A 25,097-nucleotide genomic window follows, 5' to 3' on the forward strand; every position below is an offset into this window, starting at 1 on the left:
ACCGTCTTGCACATCAATGGGAAGAGTAGCAAGGTAGAGCGTGGGTCATTGTTCCAAATGCAACATGTGATTTTGTTCGTGTTACTTTCAGGTTAAAACTGGGAGAATGAATCAGGATTATTACAGCAACAAGTACACTGAGAAATTGTATGAGGAAGTGAGGTTTCACCATTGGAAAACACTCTTTGAGTGCAATTATAAATAAGGAGATGGGGCAAATGACCAAACCCTGACTTGATACTTTTCTTTCCATATTTGAGCTGAGCGGATCAAATCATCTTTGCATTGCCCTACACTGCACAATTTCTTATTCACCTTTAAATATATAAGCCATACATAACATAAAATTACAAAATAAAGCTGAGAATTAACTATGCTTTTACAGTTGATCATTATTTGTCACTGATTTTTTTTTTTTACCAGTGCATAATCCTTCACACAGGAATTTCCTTACAAAATATTCACTTTTATTCTCTTCATTATTCCTATTCGCGGCTATTCCTCTCGGTAGTCATTCCATAGCCTTTATTACTTTTCATATTTATTTCCCTAGTGCACATTACTTTTCACAGTTATTCCCGTCACACTTAAGCACTTTCGCAGATATCCCCTCAACGCCTAATCATTATTATTATTATTTTAAGCTTACAGTCTATTTTACACTGATTATCTAACTCGCATTTATTCTCTTCACGTGTGTTTTTTTATCGAGTTGTTGCTTTACGTCCACTTTATACACAGTAAGGCTAATCGGGACTGGACCTACAGTTTAAAGTGGGATCCGAACCACTATGTGCCTCCACCGGGTATCGAACCCTGGACCCCTTGATTAAAAAATGACGCTACCACTGCGCCATCGGGAAGGCCACGTGTATTTTTGTTGCTCTTCTTCGCTCTAATATCAATTTTTGAATAATGATTCCTTTCCTGCTCGAAATGACGTGGGTTGCGGGGGAAAGTGTCCTCAGCTAGATAAATTTCGCAAAGCATTCCCCACATGTCCCATTGCTTTCATAGCCCCAAGGTTCGAGCAAACATCCCCATCTAACAAACTTTACTCATAATTACTGTATTTATATTATTATTCATAATAAACAAATATCTATGGCAGCACGGAAAAGGTGAGAAAACAGCATATGCTGATAATATCATATATCAACAAAATATCATTATTGTTGTTATTTATTACATTTCTTCTGGCAGTTATTTAGTTCCGTGTTTATTTCGATATGCAGGACCTACTTTTGCAACTATTCCGCAAGCCTGCTTGCATTATCTGAACAAGAATCTCAATTCTCATTCTACCTGTTTCATCTTCTAACAGGCTACTGCTTTCTTATACATTTTATTGCAGCTCCGATGCACGGGTTGCTTGTAACCTCCCAGCAGCCATTGCGGATTACGATCTTCTTAATTATCTCGTTTATGATACAACAAACTATAAAACGATATATTAGCATGCAACCTCTGGGTCTGCTGTGGAAAAGATACAAATGTAACAAATCGTTGTGTACATTTTAGAGGTGTGAAAGCCTTGTCATGTGGGCCAAGGGTTATAAATCATCAAGGCGTTAACTACAACTATCACGTTCACTCCGACCAATCAGCAACTACAAGGCACGTGACGTCACTATAAAACCACGAACATAAAAAAAGCGGAACATTGCTCGTGCCAACGTGGCGAGGAAAGGAATTGTCTGTTTGTCCATCTTCGAGCGACACGTTGGCAGATGTCCACGAATTACTGCTTAAATTATGCGTATAATAAAATCACAATAAATTGGCACCGCAATAATTTTTTTAAGCTTTTCTGGCGGCGATTAATGAAGAGATTCACTTGGGTTATCGGATATGAATCTGAGTTTTCGAGAGTTAATGTCACTCTCATTTTCAGGCATTGATGAGAGCGACGTTAGCTCTCGAAGTCCTGAAGCATATCCGGAACTGAGCTGGTTGCAAATCGACACTGTCTCTTTTCCAATTCCCCGCAAAAAAAATAGTTCGCAGGGAAAGTTACACATGCAATAATATACGCCAGAGCCAGCCTGAGGCTCCGTGTCAGATATATTTATTACTAGTTACGCTTCAAATTTAGCAGCTAATCTGATTTTTCCTCTCTTAATGGATTGTTCTGGCATACTTTAAAATATCCAAAATCACTGATATTATATTCTAAGTCAGTAAAGTACTACATAAACATGATGTTCAAATATTTTAATCGAAAATAGTTAAAATGAACTTTTCTTTTAATTATAGAATGAAATGATAAAGTGAAAATATTATTTTATATGGAACACTATATAGTCACTACGGTGTCAAAATTCAGCTAAATGTAAACAAAGAGAATTATGATAGAGAGCGTTATTGGATATAATTACAATTTGCCACATTGATAGGTGAAATATTAGTTAAATTTTAAACACACCCAATTTGAACGTTGCACCAGTAGTACATCGGAAATAAAAACAAACAATAATTTATAAACTTTTATTAGTCTCCCATAATTCCTGGTTTTAACCTTCAACATGTCATGCTTATTGCTCCTAGGTAATAATACGAAATATATAACGGCTTGTTAATTGTTATAATGTTTACATTGTAATTATAGAGGAACAAATATATATATATATATATATATATATATATATATATATATATTAATCTGAAAAAATTTGATGTCCCCTTGTACACCCAACGGCGAAAGAAACAGTAGGCGAATTGTCCACCACCATTTACATTCGGTCTGAATTCCACAATACAATGACAATGAATTGAAATAATGACCTCAATAAGCAGAGAAGAATGTCTGCTTCGAATCAACATAGCTTCGTTCCTTAAAACAACACAGGATGTAGAATAGAAAAGTTATGAAAATACCGGTGGACAATTTGCCTACCATTACCTTTGCCGTTGACTGTACAGTGCCCCAAGTCCCGAATCCACTTAGGACTCGCCCTACATACAATGCACCCTCACATTTTACCATAACTGAGAATAAAATCTAGAATCGTTCGTGTAACTGCTGGAATCGGGAGAACGGACATGCTGAAGCGTGTACAGCAAGAATTCCTCTATCACCTTGATGTTGTTCGTGTAATAAAGAAAGTTGCATAGAGTAGTCTACTTGTAAGGTGTAGTATGAAATGTTCCTCTTCACCCTCTCGTCCAATACCATCATGCTTATAGTTATTACTATTGTTTGCAGAACCACTAAATATTTTTATCACGAGCCCCACTGATTTCGTTCTATTTTATGAGTACGGCAAAGGGACTCTTTAAAATATCTCGGTATGCACCTACATAAGAATGTATCCTTTTCACAACATGTGAAAAAAATGTGTGCGCGTGCAGCACCTAAAATCAAGCAGTTTCAATTTGTCTGCAAATATGTACACCTTGCGCACAAATTAGCGTTCTACAAAGCATTTATTAGGCCGTTGCTTGAATACTGTTCCTCTGTACTTTATGGGATTAATAGAAATAACACCACGAAACTAGAGAAAATTCAAAATTGGGATACGTATTCGTAGCATAAGAAATACGGCGCACACGACCTCACGAGCAAGCAGAGAAGAGCTGCAACTACCCACGCTGGAATCCAGACGAAAATATGCATTTCTACTAAAAATTCACCAGGCAATTAACACACACCACCACTTATAAAAGGACAAAGTAATTATATCTAGTAATATACATTATCCCAATCTGCGATCTAATAACACAAACAGTATCCGAGTACCAAAATGTAACAAGGCAAGAGATACGGACCAAAATCCCTGTCATCTCTGGCAAGTAAAGCATGGAATCAACTGCCTGTAAATTGCAGAAAGGAGAGAAATTTGGCCAAATTTAAACGACAGATTAGGACATTAATCTATGAATACTAACACCGTGCCTCATCTACCTAATTGCCTCCTTCATATAATGTATCTGCAAAAATGTTTATTTTATTCTATTTCTTATATTTTCAATTATATAAATTTATAATATTCCATTTTATGTATACTTATAAACAAATATCATAACTGTATATTAATTTATGTAGGGCAAAAAGCTGTTTTTGTAGTTATAGAATCAATGTAAAGAAAATTGTAAGCTTAATTGTAATCCTACTTTAATAATAATAATAATAATTTCCGCTGTCATTCATTTCAATCCCATCAAAGTTTTTGATTTCATTTTGGTTCTTCAGCGTCGCTTCTTTCTGCCAATTTTGGCTAATGGCGAAAATGAGGATGAGTGATGATAGGATGAAATTGATGAAGGGACACTCAGAAAGAACACCCATGCCCAAGCCGTGATTCGAACCCAGAAGCCCTGGCATCGTAGGGTGCTGTGCTAACCACTTCGCCACGAAGTCGGCCGTCATACTTCCCTGCTCGTCGATCATTTGCTCTTTCCCCTTGAGATGACAGCGTAAGCCTTGTGTGATGAGAACAAGGACCAAAGAACCTCATCACTGTTACATCACACACACGTCTTGAACTCGGTCGAACTGTGACACAAGTATAGAATCTCCCTTCCTCCTCTTTTAATTTTTTTCCCCCGCTTGCGCAAGAGTAATCGCTTACAATTGCCACGACAGAAGATGCTAATGCACACCTGTAATCCCTGCAATGTCATGTTCTGATGTTGTTAAGAGGCTTAAGTGGCAGTCGAAATCACGATGCGTAACGCATACGCAATCAAATTGTCTGCGAGTGAGTGTACAAGACATGACAAGTGGAAGGAGATCTTTACACTCCAAGTGACTCCGGTTTCGAAGAATTATGGAGAAAATAGATCTCTGACAAAACGTTCAGCATCGACAGTAGCGCTCATTAAAGCATTCTAGGAACATGCTAATTAATGTAACTGCACGAACCACATGAGCTGAAAAGAGGAAAGTCCAAGTATTAGCTGAGACTGAGCCAATACCACTTTGAACCGGTTTTCATACCGATACAAATGCTTGGCAATCGTAATAATTCAAAGTTGGTTAATATTAGGGAGTATTTCCCTCCAATACCCAATACTCACTCTAGCTCACCCTCTCACCCAGCTAGTCAATCCTTTCCAAGCCTGGCAGGTGATCTCAAATCTTGATTATTATGATGATGTTATGTCCTTATTATTTTTTTACTTCTTCTTATATATTGACTCTTATTTATATACTGACTAAGTGCTGGGTGCGGTAATGTCCAAGTGCATAATATAGGGGAGATCTCTTATTGATTTCATTTGCATTCATTTGAGTATACTGCACTGTAGGTCCAGTCCCGATTAGCCTTACTGTGCATAAAGTGGACTTAAAACACCAAATCAATCAATCAATCAATGAATAGCACTCAGAAATGTCACGAGACGATTTTTAAACATAAACGCCTACATTAGATGGCCAAGGAACAAGAAAAGGCATTTTATGGCAAATTGTTAGTCTATTATTGCATAAAATTTAAAACAAATCTCCGGGAACAGCCCACAAATTTCCTAAAACAGTGCCAAAAACCAGTGGATGCACGAGGACAACATTTCCAACATCGCACGCGATTTGACGGGAGTTGGCGTCCGGGCGGCCGTTAAGCGTGCCACCGTCAAGGCGCCTAAGGCTGAACGGAGGACCCTGTATATGTGTAATAATAATTCATATAATAAATTTCAATTTTACAAATAATAAAAAATAATAATAATAAGACATAATAAAAGACACAATAATATTAATAAATCGGGAATATACACTTAAATTATGTTATCGGGATAGATCTTGTAAGTATAAGATCTAGAATCAAGATGTAGAATCAATGGAAACTTCGAATTTTGCATAACTTCTAGAATAATTAGAAAGTGTAGCGTGGCATTTTTGCGGATCCGGCGAAAGACTAAAACGCCGAAATAATATCGACCGGTATCGGTAAATAAAATACAACCGATACTTTCCGATATCGATACATCGTTTTCGGCATAGCCTCAGCCCTTTACAAAAATGCCAAAACATTGTTCTGATTAGTGAAAACATTGAGTTGAAGATCAAGGGTTTTCATTCACCGTAAGAATATGCGGTAATCGAAACCATTTACGAATGATATTTTAAATAAGCTTTATAATCGACGTAAGGACGAAAGGGGGAATACATAACCTAGAAATTGACGTCTTGTTTTTGCCAGTACTCGCGCGATATCGAGATGGGCTTGTGAAAATCGAACGAGAACTAGATCAAATACTTTGGGCCTTGTCGAGACAAGATGAGACGCTGCGTGTAATTCGAGACCTTGGTATGGTATTGAAAAAATGACCTTTAGCCGACCTCCCTGGTGGAGTGGTTAACCCAGCGCGCTTCGACGCCAGGGCTTCCGGGTTGGAATCCAGGCCTGGGCATGAGCGTTCTTTGTGGTGTCATCAATTTCATCATTTCATCACTCATCCTCATCTTCGCGATTAGGATTAGCCAAAAGTCGCAGAAAAGCGAATTAACATAGACTAAATCAACAAATTATAAACTTCTCTAAGCAACCTGAGAAGATATGCAAAACTCAAACTCACTTCCACGTAGTCCTGTACTGCATTGTTGCAGACTAACGTGGCTCTGGCGTCTGAACCTACAGCCAGGATAATCCTGCGGAACTTGTGTTGTATCCTGGCCATGTATGTTTGTGTTTGTCCACTCATCTATTTCATTTTAGCATCATTCATCCTCATCTTCGCAATTAGCCAAAAGTGGCAGAAGAGCGAAGTAAAATAGAAAATCAATGAATCAAATCCTCTAATATTGTTTCTGCCTCACCATTATATTTTACTTTCAAATGCTATCAAATATTTAAATTCTTCGACTTTCTAAAATGTTAACTTGACTGAAAAATCAACTAACGGTGGATACACGGATATTATTATTAAAATTAGTTTAGTAACTGAATGAAGCTCACGGAAGAACACCAACACTGGAACGAAATGCAGAGAGCGTGGCGACGCACGAGGGGGGGTCAGTTGCAGTCTGCGAGCGAGAAAAAACAGCGCAGGATGCTGCATGAAGCATCACTTGAAATCTCCACAACCGGAACACCCTAGTGATATGCAAGGCCAAGCCCAGACACGCTCCTCTGAGTCAGTCCCTGCAGTTCTTCTCAAGGTTAAAACCCATCGCATTGTCTTTTGCGGGACTGCAGAAAGCTGGAAGGCTCTTGTTCTGTATGATTTCTTCTTAGTTCTCCGTCGCGCGAGCATTTCTTATGTTTCAGAAACCTTCAATGGAGGAAAAATACAGAGGAAATTCGCAATTTCACTGAACTGAGCAATAAGTCATTGAGCTTTCAAAATGAAAACAATTTTCAAAGTGAACACTGGCAAAGAAACCAAAATGGTAATCTTACTATTCTCGATTCATTGTAAGAACGAAGGTACACAAAACAATGTGTGCTTTGAAAAAGAAAACCTTCCCTATTTGTCAGTTCCAGTTGCTCATAAATATATTAGTTAGTAGCTGCACAGATAAGGTTCCACAATTTCACTATAGCAGCTACGCTGAGTGGTATGGCTTTATCATATTCACTGTATTCCTATGCTCAAGAATCCTGCACACCTGCCATTTTTTCACAAGCTACCTGTATTTGGTTGCGTTGACTTCTTTATTCTTACTGCAGACAGAGAATAAGACATCCCATTAGTGGTGAACATCTACACTTCTGTCATAGAAGGAGAGAGATTGAGAAAGAAAGATAGAAAGATAACAATAGAAGAGAGATAGAGTAATATCATAGATAGGAGAGGAAAAATCAAAGATATGCAAAGGATAGGCGTGCGCATGGAAGGGGACAAAACGGGAAATTGCCCCCTAATATTTTCACTTAGAAATTTAGTATTGTGGGCTCTAATCGCCGTTAACCAATAATGTCATAGTCTACTCTTTAAAAAATATATATAAAGTCGATGAAAGTTTCAAGCAACGGGGGGGGGGGGGGGGCGTTATTTCTTATGTACTTTGGTGTTGTTTAAAACTCTGGAAATTAGTATCGTTCATTTCAAGTTAGAAGAAAGCAGAAAGCGTGTTATTTGTATTGTTAGTAACATAAATAAATTCCAGCTAGTTAGTATTCAAACAGAATAACCAAAGTAAAAACTGAATTAGATCGGGAGAAAATAATGTATTTTTCACATTCTATCATATAATTCAAATATATGCCTTTGCAAAGGAGGAGAGAGAGAGAGAGAGAGAGAGAGAGATTGACTTCAACCGAATATTTAAAAGTTTCTCTATTCTAAGGCTATTGTAACAAGGATAAATTACTTTGTAATTCACACTATTTATAAAAACTACGAATGTGTACATGTGCCTATTCCTTCACTAGCATCCCGATCTTTAAAAGTTGAACAGTAACTTTCTACGGTACTCGGAACTCGGAAGACAGCAACAGTTGCTGATCTTGAACCGTTATAGATATTTTGCTAAGGATGAAAAAGCAGACAAGCAAGGCAAAACCGGACAGGAGCCCTGGAAGAAGTTCAATAACACTCTGCGTGACGTAAGATGGTAATGGGGGGAGCGATCGAATGTTTATATCGATCGCTTCACGAAACAGCCATGTTGCGGAGCATTTGAAGGGTACCTCAGTGCCACCTGGTAACCTAACTCTTCACCAATAACGCAAGTCATCTTCCGTGACGTGGTGCTATATTTAAACATTCTAACACCTACAAAAGTGGTCGCAAGGATAAAAGGGGGCGACTGTAGAATGCAGAAGTTCTTCTTTCAGTACTCCAATGATGCTACAATGTATTATAAAACCAGGTTCAGTGGTTAAGCAATTTCTTTCTAAATAATATTACTTTCCAAATTCGCCGATACTGTCCAGGAAAATCTAAGATGTTCAGTAATCCTAATAATACAGGGATATTTATTCTTAAAAAAATAAAATCACGTTTCAGTTTGTTCCATTTTGGTTATTTTAGGTGACTTTTCTACTGCTTGGCTTAATCGAGACGTGCCTACCCCCTCCCCCTTTCCGAACGCCCATGGCCATTTTCCACAATCATATTACAAACAGAAAAATCGTTGAATATTTCATCTTCTTCTCAAATTTCAAATACCACGTAGACTTTAGATTTGATTCCATCAATATTAACTTTTTTATATTTTTATATTGATTGAATTAGGTTATTTTACGTCGCTTTTCTGACACTTTTGGTTGATCGCGACGGTGATGATGAGTGATGATATGATGACATTGAAGAAGGGGCACTCACAAAGAACATTTATTCCCAGGTCTGGATTCGAACCCGGGACCCATGGCGTCGTAGCGCGCTGTGCTAACCACTCCGCCATGAGGTTGGCATTTTTTCATATTCATATCACAATTTCTAATTATACTAGCTAATCTTTTATGCTATTCTGTAAGTAGCATAATCGACAAGTTGTGAAGGACAGAAACTGGTGACTAGAGTATGAGGTTTCGGATGACTGCCACTTCCGCGGGAGGGAGCAACAATACTAATAACAGTTCTTCAATCTGACAACAATGGGGAGGTATACAGCAAAGCAATGCCTGAATTACAGAGCTTGGGAGGTTCAGTCCCTGCCCCCGGGCGCTGAAGAACAGCTGCCCTCTTTGACCTCCGCTATTCAGTTGACAGTCTGTCAAGAACGGGGAATGGCATCATCAGATATGACAATCTTCAATTTTATCTTGTTACTTATCCCTGTACTTACCTTTTTTGTCATTGTGGGACTAGGAAAAGAATGAGTGCACTGGTTCAGCGTTGTAATGTGTGTGTGTGTGTGTTTAACAGAATCCCCAAAACAGGAAAAATGGGCAAGAGTTAATATAGATTTTACTGGTGGTGCATAAAGGAGTTTAAAATTGAAGGGTATAACTCAGAACACATAGTTTGGAGAAAATTAACAAATGCTATCTTCACCCTGTCTCTCTTCCTGGAAATGACAATATTCACGGATGTGTGCCTACAATATACATGAATATTGTCATATTTCCAGCAAGAGATGCAGGGTTCAGATAGTAGTATTCGTTTACTTTCTGTTACTCCCTTCTTCCAACTAACCCTTCCATTAGAATTGTGCATTGCAAACGACAACGATTTTGTTCCAGTCCAATGATAAATATACTTTTCTTACTGAGTTTTGGAAAAAATCAAATATTTCACAATTAAAAATAATATTTTTCGTTGTTAATTCTCATTAAGTAAGATGCTTCGAGTGATACTTATGTCACGTTGAACGTTCTAGAGAACAAAGTCCCACTTCCAAATTGCTTAATATGTTAATTACTCTATCTTGATTTGTTTTTTTGAGTGTCTAGTACTTATTTAATACTTCATTTATTAGAACATTTCAATACACAAAGTGCAATGAATTAACAGAAAGAAGTTGAATTTTAGTAGAAGAAAACCTTACGGTCACATACCTCATGCTTTGTGTTTAGAACAAACTTTAAATTCAAGGATGAGCAAATCTTAAGATTACCACGTATTGAATATTCGAACGAGACAAATTCTATCCGTGATTGATTTGTAGTTTTCGGTAGCGTACCCAGGAAAGAGGAAGGGAGCTGTTGTGCGTTAAAACCACTTTTTGGTAGAGCTTTCTCGCGAAATATTACTAAAATATGAACATATCCACCAGTGGCGTAGCGTTATAGTACGCCCATACGCCCGGCGTTCCCTGGTCTAAAATTTCAAAAATACGTAAATGCTGTTAATATAAAGTAAATCTTGACTAATTTCATATATGTTTGACCTTCATGGCATTATAATAGCTATTTTTCGCGATCCGCTTGCAACGCTCCACTAACAACACTCGTTCCAGAATTTTTTTCAATGCCTTTCCTGCCTGGACGCCGGGCAGGTTCGGCGTAAAGAACTCTATATTCTTTGCTGCCTTTCTGGAGGGAAAGCTTGGATCTCTACAGCACGCGCGCAAATGCTCTCTCGTACGCCAGCGTATGGAGCAGAGGGCTACGAGATTGGTTCATGTGACCCTTCCTGCCTTCTGAAGCAGACGACAGCGGTAGAATTCCTACCCGGTTCTTCGCGCTCATGCCACTCGTGCTATGTGATGCTACAATACGCAATAATATTGACTGGCATAACTTTACCAAACTCAAATACACCATTTCTTAATGACCATTGCATTGTATAATTTATCGCGCGAGCAGCGATGTGTATTAGAAACTAAAAGATCAACATAGTTTTTGTCAAATAAGTTGGTGAAGTCCTCGTGGTAGAAGTTCAGCCTGTGCCTGCTCTACCACTTAACCCGCAAAACTATTCTTTTTATTATTATTATTATTTTTTCGTTAGTATCTAACTGCTTAACATCGTACCAATGGAAATGTTTAGCATTCATTTGAAAACTCTTAACATCGAATGGTCTGTGGACAAAATTATTTTAAAATGTTTTTCACCATTCCAAGATGCAATAAACAGTGGTCTGAATTACTAATCGGCACTGTTACGTCAGTAGAGTGTACGATAGTTGAATCATCCACCAACCTCCGTGTCAAAGTGTTTTGTACAGCGCACCAAGACGACAGAAGTCCCTGGTTCGAATCCCGGCGTCAGCATGGGTGTTCTTTATGAGTGTCCCTTCATCAACTTCATATATATCATCACTCATATTCATATTCGCGATTAACCAAAAGTGGTAGAAAAGCGAAGTAAAATAAACCAAATCAATCAGTAGTTGGATCATCCACAACAATGACGTCTACTGTTGTTCAGAGCCGCTTGTGATTCAGGTAGATTTTCTAATGACTTGCGTCATACCGAATAGTATAAAACACCAGAGTTCAAAACATTTGTGGCATAGTGAGGCATCTCATTTTCTAGCTAAAACATGCATAGATGATGTTTTATTGAAAACCCAGCTGACTTCAGGCAAATAAACAATACCTGTGGCGACTAATACCATAAGTAATTTATTAAGCAAAAAAGGGCCGACCGTTTCTTTCGACCTTGGCGTTCCTACCCGAAATGGCCATGCTACGCCACTGATATCCACTCTTGCTAATTCCTTAAGTACGCCACTGCGGGTTGTTATTAATAGTAGCCAAGCCGGCCCCCGTGGCGGAGTGGTTAGCACATCGAGCTACGACGCCAGGGTCCCGGGTTCGAATCCCTGCATGGGCATGGATGTTTGTGAGTGTCCATTCACCAATTTCATCATGTCATCACTCATCCCCATCTTCGCAAATTAGCCAAAAGTGACACGAAAGCGAAGTAAAATAAAGTAATTCAATCAATCATGTTTTTAATAGAAAACTTAGAAAGTCACAGTATCTGATCTCTGGGACGAATCGTGGAAGAACTGGTTCGTGACGGTATGCGTGACATAACGTGTTCCGATTACACATTCGGTAAGGAATAATGAATGTTTACATCCGGTGAGCTTCCGCAATGCTGTTCATTTACTGCTACAAAAATCTCGTGACATAAAAAAAAAAAATCTTCTTGGGGAGGGGGTGAGGGTGTTTTTCTTTGAAGATTCACAGCTTGCTGAAAAGATTTTCGCAAAATCTTCGTATGGTGTGCAAGACGCATAAGAATTGAAGGTCACGAATTCTTTAATAACCCATACGACCAGTTCTGAAGTTGCATTGCTAAAGGCGAAATAACCAGTTTCACATTCTTCAATAGTAGATTACTTTTGGAGGAGGATCCGCGCAATTGGCTCTGATAGCTTTGGGCACTCCTTAATAAAAACCTCCTTGTAATTCACACTGAATATTCGTGCAAGTCTATCGGGAGAAATACCATCTTCTTTAAATGTAGTGCATTACTGTCTAAACCCTATCCATTGGTTTTGTCAACTTTCTGCACTGATTTTGTAATGAAATAATTAAGAACACAGACACTATACAGGCACTCTAATGTTTAAAATAGCAATTTTAACATTATTACTTTTAATAATATATTTTTATTTCTGCTTTATCCAGAAAAAATCGAAAACAAGACCCTATGGTCAAGCTACTGAAGAAAGAGCTGTGGTGCCAACCAAAGGCGTTCATTTTAAATCAACTTCCCTCACCCTCATTCTCGCTCACACGCCCTAACCCTCAGGACTCGTCAACATCCCCTTTCCCTTCGTGCATCCCCACCTTCACAAGTCTTCCGGAGGGTGAAGATGAGGTCTGCCCTCACGAGGGCCGCACTCCGGACGGCGAACACCTCTGCGATGTGTCTGGATATTCCCAGGAAAAGTAGACGGAGGGTCGGCCAACAACTGAAACTGTAGTTGATGAAGAGATGACAGCCTGTCTAGTCAAATGTGGTTCAGTGTCCTCCGATGAAGATTTTCTGGTACTTTTAGCCCGCGCTTGAAGTGGAAAATGTTAGTTGAGTGGATGCTCCTATGGTTTAACATGGTGGCAATGAGACAGCTGGGGGATACCATCCAATTTTCTATTCCATCGGCTTTCATTTCTCGTCAAATTCTACACTAAAACCAGCATTGTTATTGGTATTGCGAAATTATTACCATGTATAGATTCACCTTGTTTATTTAACTTCTATTCACATGCTGTGTAATCACACTACCAAAGCTTGCAAATATATTTCAGTCGAAGTGTAAATTGAGTGTATGACTGCGGCTATATCTATATATAATTTATTCAACAGGACTTATGTCATCGTGGCTTCCAAGACAGTGCGACCTGCGACTCTGTACCGTGTTGTTGTCACCTTGCTGGAGGAAGACCATCAACTTGGGATCCGTGCATCCCTCATCAGAAATGGTGTCGAACTCACATCAGCTGGTGCGCACATGACAGGCGGTCAGACACAGACATTTGCAATGCAGGTATACATTTTCTGGTAATAATATCTAAGATATTTTATTGCAGACTTTAATTTGAAATTTGGTCAATTTTTGGGAGTTCTGATTTATATTCAAGTATATAGAAAGATTGCATGTGACTCCTTGAATTCTACTGTACATAGTCCCTTATATTCATAAACAAAGTTTTTGATTGAATTTCTTCTTTTAGAGATTGGTATAATTGAATCAAAATAAAATATGTATGTCTAATTTTTGTTTATATTGGATTGTATTTGTAAGAGGGTTCATGTTCTCTAACTCAAAGAATCAATAACACACAATATTATTGAAAAAATAGAAACATATATAGCATAATATTTATAGTCTCAGCTTGTTTAGTGGGACCCACACTTATAATAAGCATCATAATTCAAATTGGGATATTGAAAACACTAAATTCCATAGTGCAAGGTCCTTTAAGAGCCAAGACCTACCAAGCAGCTTTTCATGAGTTATCCAATCCCCTCTGTTCTCTGACTTCCAAGATCAAGTAGCTCTCTCAATTGCCCTCACAATGCTGAGTCAACATCGAAAGTTTGGAGCTTCCACTGTGAATGGAACCTGAGCCAGTGTTCAAAGCAAGGAGGAGGAGTAGGGGGTGGGGCTTGTAGGAGGCCCCATCTAACCCCAAGCTCGAGCAAACATCCCCAGCTAACATTTTCCACATGCTGACTCGGACCAAAGGTGAAAGTGCCACTTGGCTGCAAGGGAGCTCTAATTTGAATTATATGAGATGATATTTTTAAATATAATGATGGAGCAGAAAATCAGAATTTACGAAATTGAATAAAAATGGTGAACACTTCATCATGAAACTTGATTCATTCATCTCCTAATGAGTTTTGCCTCAGAAAAGAAGTATTCCCCAAAAAAGAGAGTACCTTAGTTATGCCTATGGTCTCGAAAGCCAGAAAAGAACAGTGATGGGATTTGAAGCACAGACCATGTGTTGCCCAGTGAAAAAAAACACTTGATTGGCTCTCGAAGGGCTGTTACACCATAGAGTTTGATTATGTCTTCAAATTCATAAGAATAATAGAAAAATGACAAAATTGCACACTCATTTCCTGACTATTTGTGATATGTTCAAGGGTGCCTGCAGGATTTTTTCTCAGGGGGGGGGGGGCAGAGTCATAGAAACTTTTATTATTGTTTATATTATGACTGCTGCTATTATTTTTGCTATTATTATTATCATTACTACTACTACTACCACTACTTATTATATATATATTTTTAAAAAATTACATACATTTAAAATTTTCATATTCTGTATATTTATACATATTTGCATAACTGAACATACTTAACATACTAATTCATTTTTTATAGTTAGTTATAGTTAGATATTAGACTGATAAATTAAATGTAACCCTACTTCAATAATAATAATAATTATTGCTGTAACTTACAACCTGTAAGTCACAAAAAAACAATATTTTTGTTGTAAAATATTGCTACAATTTCACCATTTGAATTACATGAACTCTTTACAGAAATCTGGATAGGTTGTGAAACTCGGGTGTTTACTGATGAACTGACACTGATAAAACTGATGAATTACCTTCTTCTCTAATTTTTGGTGTAAAATACCAATAAGCATTTTCTTCTGTCTAAATATAAATTAATAATTAGTGTGTATTATATCAATTCAGGTACCATCGTCCAGCATACCAGGGAATTACAAACTGCGAGTAGAGGGAAACTACGTGGGCACTGTAGGTGGAACAGTCTTTCTGAATGACACTGCTTTACTCTTCTCAACGAGATTTCTAACAATAATGATACAAACAAGTCGACCTGTTTACAATGCAGGGCAGGTTGGTAAGTAAAATTTCACTTATTAAAAATATATATTTTTAAAATACACGAGTTGATCGATGGAAAAGCATAGCCAAAATGTTTGGGAAGATATAGAAATTAAAATACACAGACTCAAATGTCCTATGAGTTCCAGACCTAGGAGGTTGGGGGGGGGGGGCAAAGACAGTTTATTTCCCTTCGTAGGTAAGGTTTAGTATAGTGCGGGGGCAAAAGTGGCAAGAAAATGGGGGGCAACTGCCGCCTCGCCTCCTTAATCGCTGCCACTGGACCTATGACAAGAAGTTATTTGTTTGCATGCTTTACATATTGTGGCAAAGAAGGGCTCAATGAGTATATTTAATCAAATCAATCACATCCATAAAGCATATTGAATTAATATTTATTCATTTTCTATTTTCAGTATATTTCCGGGCAATTTTGTTAACAACAGACTTGAGGCCATACGATGACGGAGTAAATGTTTATGTATTGGTAAGTCTTACTTCTCCATGGTATCTGTAATATGCATTTATTTATAGTTTTAATTTCATTTTAATTATGATTTGTGATCATAATGTATGAAAAACACTCAAAGTATGAAATTAAATCATGTTAGACAATATTATTGCACCATTTCTAATGAAATGAAAGATCTCTTTATCAATCTATTTCTTACTATAAACTTTGCAACTTTATATTTCCTGGATTGATATTCATAATAAAATTATAAATGGGAAATGGAAGGGAACGTGATATAGAGAAGAACTATGCACATACTTATTTAGAATCTCTGGTTAATCCACATATTCCCAACACCCATATATTTTTCTTTACCCACCAAAAATTCTGCAAGATCACCCAATAGATGAACACTTTTTTGGTGAAAATTTATAAATAGTGAACATACAAATTATTGTCTCAAATATTTATATATTTTTTTAAAATCAGAAAACGAGTAGAGTGTCAACAAATAAGAAAAGGTAATACTCTGTAAATTTGTACCTGACCTTGAAAAGTGAAGACAATAAAATGTAGGTACCCATTCCATTTTTCATTCCATTTTTAATGGATCTCTACTTTATGTGTGCAATTGTATATTGGGTGGTATTTGTTTCATTTTGAATATCAAACTATTATTTTTAATTATAGGATTCAGATGGATTTATAATGAGGCGATGGCCTTCTACAGATACAAACAATGGTGAGTTCTCCCCTCCCCCTTTATTTACAAATATTTAGAAAGCAGGAGAGAAAAGTTTGATGGAAAATGATGAATGGTTTGTACTTTTATTAACTACTGTACTTTGTTTTTCTATACCAACATCTTAGAGACTTGTTCTGTCTCTGTCTTGGTCTCCGTCTTCTGGGTAGTGTATTATGTTACATGGTCAAAATGTAGATAGTCCATGAATACAGGATGTGTTTGGGTAAAGTAGTCAATATGGGCAGTAATGCCTAAGAGGAATATTTATTGGAGGCTGAGGTTCCATCCTGTCTGGCAGTCTGCACATGTAGATCTGCTTTGATGTCATCAATGCCTTCTCTTATTTACATAATAAAATAATTCTGGTCAGATAATTCACAACACAAAGTAGAAATTTGAAAGCCTCAGGTTCTTAAATGTGAGTTACGTTGATTTGGTTTATTTTACTTTGCTTTTCTGCTACTTTTGGCTAATCGCAAAGATGAGGATGTATGATAAAATTGATGAAGGGACACTCACAAAGAACACCCATGCCCAGAGTGGGATTCTTGGTGTTGTAGCACTAACCACTGTGCCATGTAGGTTAGCCAAATGTGAGTTCTGAATTTTAATCGCTGATGCAAGATATTTATTTTCTTATCTTTATCTGAAATCAAAGGTATTCGTCATCATCCTCTGCCATACAATCCTCTGGATTGTCCAATATTGATTCCAAGCCTCATGTCTCTCCATCACTCTCCTAATTTTCCTCTCTTTTCAGAATTTGTTCTTGCCATCTTGTGCATGGTCTTCTATATATATATATATATATAATCTTCCTCTCCATCTTCATTTCACACATCTTCTTTAGTACCTTTCTCTCACCAATGTATGTCCACACCACCTCATCCGTGTCCTCTCTATTCTGTTTTGCATTTTATCTGATTTTCAGCTTCGCCATTTCCTGGTGTCCTCAATTACATATATTTCTACATTTTTTTAAAAAAAGACAACAAATGTTGTATCCATTGGCCTTTATTCTTTTCCATTTTTTCCCTGAGGTTTGTCATGAGAGACATTTTCCAGCCTATGTGCACCTTCATTGTGTGAGGTGTTCATTATGCAAGGCACCACTGTATACTAAAACCAAGATTTCTGAAACTTCAGAAAATATGTGAACTATACAGGCTTCACCAGAACTAACCTAACGACACTAATTCCATTCAGCCAGCCTCCATGGTTATCACAGCATGCTACAACACCAGGGGTCCCAGGTTTGAATCCCGACATGGGCATGGGTATTTGTGAGTGTCATCAATTTCATCACCTCATCACTCATCCCCATCTTTGGAATTAGCCAAAAGTGGCAGAAAAGCAAAGTAAAATAAAGCAAAGCAACCAAATTTCAAATGCGGTGGTGGATCTATACATATTTTTAAACTGAACCCTTTTTGGTTGGTTCCCAAAAATTGTTTAAATCTTCATTTCTTATTATTATATTTTATTTTCAGGGGTGGTTAGCTTAAAATTTACTCTCCCTCAGCTGGCAAAGAATGGCTACTGGAAGATCAGGGTTGAAGCAAAGGGACAGATTGAGGAGAAGATCATTAAAGTAGAGACATACTTCAGTCCTATGTTTGAGGTATAATTCTATTTTATGCTGGCTATTAAATTTAAAACAACTATTCAGTAATTTTGTTTTTTGTTAACAGTATTATAATTTCTTGTGGAATTCATACTTGTAATAATAATATTGAACAAAAGATGCTCCCCTTGGCATGTTGTTGTAACCCAATATTTCACCAACTTCACTTGGTTTCTTGGGGATATTAAAACAGAAGTACATGTGAGGGTGGTGGAAACAAAGTATAAAAACAAGTATCCATAGGATGTTAAAAACTTGTAGTACTACATGCTGATTCCTGAAGTACTACAATCTTTCAACTTCCTGTGGACACCTGCTTTTATACTGCCTCCACATGCATGTTTTAATATCCTTGAAGAAGTCAAGTGAGCTTGATGAAATATTAGAATATAACTTTTCAACGTATCAAGGTGAATGAATATATATATATATATTTTTAATATTATCATGGACGTCCGCAGGATTTTCTCCAGGGAGGGGCAAGGAAGGTATTTTTTTTCCAGGGGGCAAACAAGTCACATTTTCCCCAATAATAGTATTGTTCCCTCAAAAAACATCGCTTAAATTTGAATTTATCATATTCATAAAAAAAAAAAGTAAAGTGCTCCCCTGTGCTTAGCACCATGCCATGAAGGCGTATAGGGGGTGTGGGGGGTAACGCCCCACACTTTCTTGATCCGGTCATGAGTGGGGTGATGTGATCAGCATCATGCCTCTGACCGCCTTTACCCCCCAGGGTTTCCCCCAGGTACTCATGTTATTCGACGCTGGGTGGGTGCCGGGGCCGCTTCCAACGTTAGAAAAGTTCCCGGATTTGAACCGGCCTGGGGATCGAACCCGGGACCTTGAGCATGGTTACCGACTGAGCCACCGCGGCCACCTAATTAATAAATATTGTTGTAGCTGAAATGAAATTATATGTCAAAAATATATAATTTTTGGTTGACTTTCATTTTCAAGGGGGGGTGCATGGCCCCCCTTGCCCACCCTTTCCGGATGCCCATGAATATTATGATGTTGGCACAAGCGTAGCCAATTTTTATTTCTAAGAATAATATTTTCAATTGTAAGGTGGTTACACATAAACAATTAAGAGATTACAAACTCATTTTAAATTTGATTATATTATTTATTTTAACCTGTGATTGCTTCAAAAATCCTGAATTTAATGTTATATCTTGCTTGTTGTTGAGCATATTGCCTCCTCATGACTCTATTTGTTGTCTATAAATCAAATATCTATAAATCAAAACAAGTATTCCTAATCGAAAAATACCTCATGGCAACAGAATCATTCAAAGTGAAATTTGTTGTTATATTTCTCTAACAATGTGAGTTCTTGCATTACACATATTTGAGGGCTCTCGCTGCTGTAGAGTTGTCATTCACTCCTCATGGTGAGAAAAAGGGTGGTGAATAAATTTTCATTATGTCAATGGTTTATGTCACTACATTATTTTTATAAAAAATTTGGAAAATATTCTGCTCTATGTTTGCACTACTTTACGACCATAACTAATAATCGAGGTATTACATACTTATCTGTTTATGCAAATATAAGGGTATGGTCACATTGGATTAGGTTTTGGCCGAACTTTTACACATACATATATAGCAGATAATGGTGGAACAAACAACTCAATGTAAATAAGTGGTGATGGTTTTACTGACCACCAATTCAAACTAAATCATTTGTTTTCATCAGCTGAATTTGCCAGAAGTGAAGTGATGCGAGTTCTTTATGCTTGATTTCCTGCATTGTTTGTGTAACAATAGTGAACAATAAAAGGTTTAATGACTTGGTTTACAAATGTCAAACAGTAGATGACACACATGAATCAACAACAATTGCGACCAGGAGCAAGAAAACAGTGGCAATGGAATTGCAAAGCAATAACTTGATTTCTCATTATTAAAAATATTCCCAAATAATAAAAAAATCTTTCAATATCTCGTTAACCTACTCCTTGCACTCTATTCAATAATATTCTCAGCAACGGGTTTTCCAATGTAACATTTCGTCGCTCATTTTGGTACATTCTGCACATGAATCCTTCAGGTAACTGATGGATTTACTAATGCAATATGACCAGCACGTTGGCAAAATATCCGGCAGTAATATTTCGCAGAACACAGCAGAGTAAAAATTAATTAGAAACCGGATCCAACACAGGGTAAACTAATAAATATAATATAAGAATAAAGCTGGAGTGGGGCATTTCTGTCACCAAAATTCCTCAAGAGGGGCATATGTATAATGTAGTTTACTTCAACTTCCCTCCTCCCAATTTATTTGAAGAATGAATTTATCTTCTAGGTGTATGTGTATTTACCAAACTACATACTTGAAACTGAAGAATCGGTTGATGCAACTATTGTTGGTCTCTTTACTTCTGAGAAGCTTGCCAGAGGGAATGTGACCTTGACTTTATATGGTAAACATCTGAGACAGGATGACTACGGTTATAGATTCATACTGGAGGAAAAATTCCACATGGTAAAGTATTTTATGAATATTCTGTTTCATAGTTATGTTGGTGTTAGTTCATTCAACCTTGTGATGGGGTGAAAAAACAATGTAAACAATGCTCTGATGATTTACAAATTTTTGATCCATGTGGGTGTTCTATGAAAGTTCTAAAACAGAACGTAAAAGAATAAATATGATTCTTTTGTCAAATCCTTTCAATAACATAGTTTAGAGCTTAATGTAGTTTGACAATTTGTTGTATTCAAGGATTGGCTGAAATTCGAAATTAATTTTTCTGTTTTACTTTATATCTGAGCTTCAACTTGCTTTTGCTCATCATTGTACCGTGCGTTCATTTCGATCTTCAGCTGAGAGATCGGGAGAAGCGTGGCGGACGGCGCTGACGGAGATGCCGACATTTGCGGCCTGTAGTGCCCGCTTATTTTTATGGACATATGCAGACATTTATATAAATAATATTCACATTATTACATACAGTAGTCCTGTCATATACATGATACAATTGCCCCAACTCATGACACAGGTGAACAGTGCTGGTGACTATGATTTTTACACGTCTGTGTTCTGACTATTACGTCTATGGGACAGGTCAAATGGGACAGAGAAAGGAGCTATATGTGATTTCTAATAGGGCATGATGATGGATGCCCAAATGGTATGTACTAGTGTTTTTTTGAAACTACAGGATTTATGTAGCCTACCATTTCACAATATCGATCTAAATGGGTGAATGAGCAAAAAACTGAGTAGCAAATCACCTTTGGATCACAGAATGAGGGAGGACTGTGCAGGTCAATAGAGGGTCACAAGTGCACAATGGCAGTTGATTACATCTGAATCCCGAATAACATGTCACAACTTTAGCATGGATATTTCTCAGGCATGGATCAGGGGGCTACAGTCCTGGGCCTTGACCTGCAAAAGGATTGCATTAGGGGTGGGAAAAGGGCCAGCAAATGAAACAATGAGATATTTGAGTATTTTAAAAATATAAATAATGTTAACCTAAAAGTTACAACCGAAATTTTATACAGGGAAAAAAGGGGGGGATAAACATACATAAACCTGGGTCTGATGTTCCCAGCCAACATTCTATTAAGCACTATAAATGCTGCCACATGCAATGGCCAATAGCTGGGCACGAATAGAGGAACACTGCAGGAGACAGACTAGCGATGTTGCAAGCATTCATGATGGCTATACCTTCACTAGAAGCAGCTTCAATATTAGTGAAGCAGACTGGCTGTCACAGTTACAAGATTCTCCACATGCAGCTTGATGGGTCCATCGTATATGGCACACGTAATAGCACAAGTGCATATTACTCACTTGAGATAAACGAAATAATGTCTTTATTAAAAAGAAACTTTTTTTTTCTAAAAACACTAAAATTGCTTACTTACGATTAGCGAGTAGTCCAATGTCGATTAGAGCAATGTTTCGGGTTAACTACTTTTCCCTTCTTCAGGCTTTTCTTGGCATTGGAATCATGCCGCCTCACTTATTATTAATTAATTAATTAAAAAAAACAAGGATTGGTTAAAAACATGAGACTTCGTATTGGATATGACGTAGGCCTTGAAGGAAATGGAGGGTGGAGGGAAACGGAAGTGGAAGACGTCGACAGCTTCCTGCATTCCGCCGATAACCAGTTACCAGCATGGACATCGGTCGGTGAGACGTTTTAACAGTTTGGGAGTAGACTTTTTATATTACACCTCCGGGGCTGCTTAATGGAGGGTTACATAATATGGGAGTTTTATTAAGGCTTAAACTACATTCACAAATCATTTTTTAACCATGCACCTTTTAACCAATCCTTGTTTTTTTGTAAGTGAAGTGGCATGATTCCAGTGCCAAGAAAAGCCTGAAGAAGGGGTAAGTAGTTACCCCGAAACGTTGCTCAACATTGGACTACTCGCTAATTGTAAGTAAACAATTTTAGTGTTTTTAGAAAAAAAGGTTTCTCTTTAATAAAGACATTATTTTGTTCATATATGGCAGGCTGTATAAGCTCTACAGTCTCTTTGAAGTGTATTTGAACAAATTTCTGTAGAAACTAAAGCCTCTTCTAAGTCTTTTTGCAACAGCTGGAGATAAATTGAGAGAATCAACTTATTTTATTCTTTCTTTTGCAGTCCCAAGGCGAATACCATGTAAGTATTCCCATGGTAGAAATCGAACGTCAGATGAACAACCTTGATGATGTTCAGTTGCGTATGGAGGCAACATTAACGGAATTTTTCCTAGGAGATACAAGAACAGGCTACACCCATACTAGAATCATCAACAGCTCCCTGCATCTGAGGTTCCTTGGATCGAATCCAATGGTGTTCAAACCAGGAATGCCATTTGAAAATCATGTATGTATGTAAGTTAATTACTTCTTCTCTGCCTCAAACTCTCCTTTCTCTCTCTTCGCTCTCTCTTACTTGCTTTTGAAGACCTCATCTTCTTAATATATTTTCATATACATGTGATTAGTGCTTTTCTTCGGCAGTGTCCAATAGTACGCCCTACTGGAGTCTTTTTATGAGTGAGAATAAAACTAACAACATTTTATTTTAACAAAATAAATGTGTGTATGTGTGCATGTAACTACAGATACATAGATGCATGATTATTTATGAGCATACCATAATATATTGAGTAGATCTTATGATAAACACAATAATAATAATAAATCAGAAAAAAAGCACTTCATATGATAGTGGCTAACACAGTCAATATTTAAACTTATTGTAATGCTTTTTTTCACATTTTTCTCTTAACTATTAATGCAGAATCCAAACAACACAAAACAAATACACAATACACATGGTGGTAATATGTGCAATGAGAAACATCACAAATTATCTTAGGTATAATGACACCTTAAATATATTTATAGTCCTGTTACATCTTGAGCTGAATGTATGGACACAATTGAATAACACAGACTGTGTGGTAAACTGCAAAAATGCATTCCATATGGAATCATACAGGGAATCCGAAAATTCCTGCACCATAGGCAAATTGTAAAATTGACTGTATTTGTTCTTTTTGTGATGTGGTATCTGGAAGAACCCTATTATTGGTCTGTATTTTTTTTTAAGACACTGTGGACACTGAAAATCTGGTAATGTCGGGAGATAGGGTAATGCAAGATGGTGCCCCATTGCACGACACCAGTGCTGCGTGAGATTGACTGCATACCACATTTCCAGAACACTGGAATGGTCACAGAGGAGACACTGTGGCACAGAGCCTTACACTTACCAAGTTTGAATCTGTTGGACTTTGCATTCTGGTGGTATCTGAAATCCTGGGTGTATAGCATGAAGATTCTAGTCCACCTTCACACCAGGATTGAGGATGAATGGCATCCCATAGCCACAGATTATGTTCCCTGTGTGTTCAACAACCCATGATTCCACCCACAGATCTGTCAGGAACTCAACATAAGACATATCAAACAAATACTGTGACTTTGCTTAAAGTACGGGACTTTTTGGACACCTTGTAGACATTGATGATAAAAATTGAAATGCAGAGAAAATTATTGTTGCTTTTCCAATTCAGCATTTTGTTTTTCTTTCCAGGTTGTTGTTTCTTATCATGACAAGGAGAAACTTCCACAAGAAAAATTAGAAAAATCCACTTTAAGAATACAAGTTTCGGTTCAACTCGAAGCAGGAGGCGGTGCTGGGATTCCAGACATTGTTGTACCCAGAAAAATGGAGCACCGTAGGATCCGTCAGGAGTACTGGGATGAGAATGATGTGCAGAACTATTTGTATGACTACGTACACGAAATAACATATGATCAGTACAGAAAAGAAGGTGTGTTCTATTTTAAATTTGATGTTCCTAGGAGAGCTGTTTCTCTGGCAATCACGGCACGTTATGAAGACGACGATGGAGAGACAGCACAAGCTCATATGAATGCCATTGCATATTTCTCGCCAAACAGAAAATACATCAGTGTGAGGTGCAGTACAATGGATGCAACAGTAGGAGAATTCGCAATATTTCATGTGAAGGCCAATTATAGATTGAGTGCCTTCCAATACTTGGTAAGATTTTTTAATTCGGCAAGACCTGAAATTTCTTTTTGTTATACTTTTCTAGCATGTGCACATTAGCATAACCAGATATCTTGCTCAGGCTTCAGCAATTTGCTTGCAGTTATGGAGGC

General features: G+C 37.5%; 1 protein-coding gene across 1 annotated transcript in view; it reads left to right on the plus strand.

The window, feature by feature from the left end:
* LOC146001640 (CD109 antigen-like) overlaps positions 1–25,097 on the plus strand; it is a 127,074-nt gene that overhangs the window by 55,006 nt on the left and 46,971 nt on the right. Inside the window, exons 2-9 of the mRNA XM_083139220.1 lie at positions 13,600–13,780; positions 15,454–15,622; positions 16,023–16,093; positions 16,751–16,802; positions 18,296–18,426; positions 20,747–20,926; positions 23,059–23,283; positions 24,502–24,975. Coding sequence (XP_082995346.1) covers positions 13,600–13,780; positions 15,454–15,622; positions 16,023–16,093; positions 16,751–16,802; positions 18,296–18,426; positions 20,747–20,926; positions 23,059–23,283; positions 24,502–24,975 — 1,483 coding nt within the window. The remainder of the gene's footprint in view (positions 1–13,599; positions 13,781–15,453; positions 15,623–16,022; positions 16,094–16,750; positions 16,803–18,295; positions 18,427–20,746; positions 20,927–23,058; positions 23,284–24,501; positions 24,976–25,097) is intronic.

The sequence above is a fragment of the Lepisma saccharinum genome, chromosome 17 (assembly GCF_977018435.1).
Source record: "Lepisma saccharinum chromosome 17, izLepSacc3.1, whole genome shotgun sequence".
In the NCBI taxonomy this organism is placed as follows: domain Eukaryota; kingdom Metazoa; phylum Arthropoda; class Insecta; order Zygentoma; family Lepismatidae; genus Lepisma; species Lepisma saccharinum.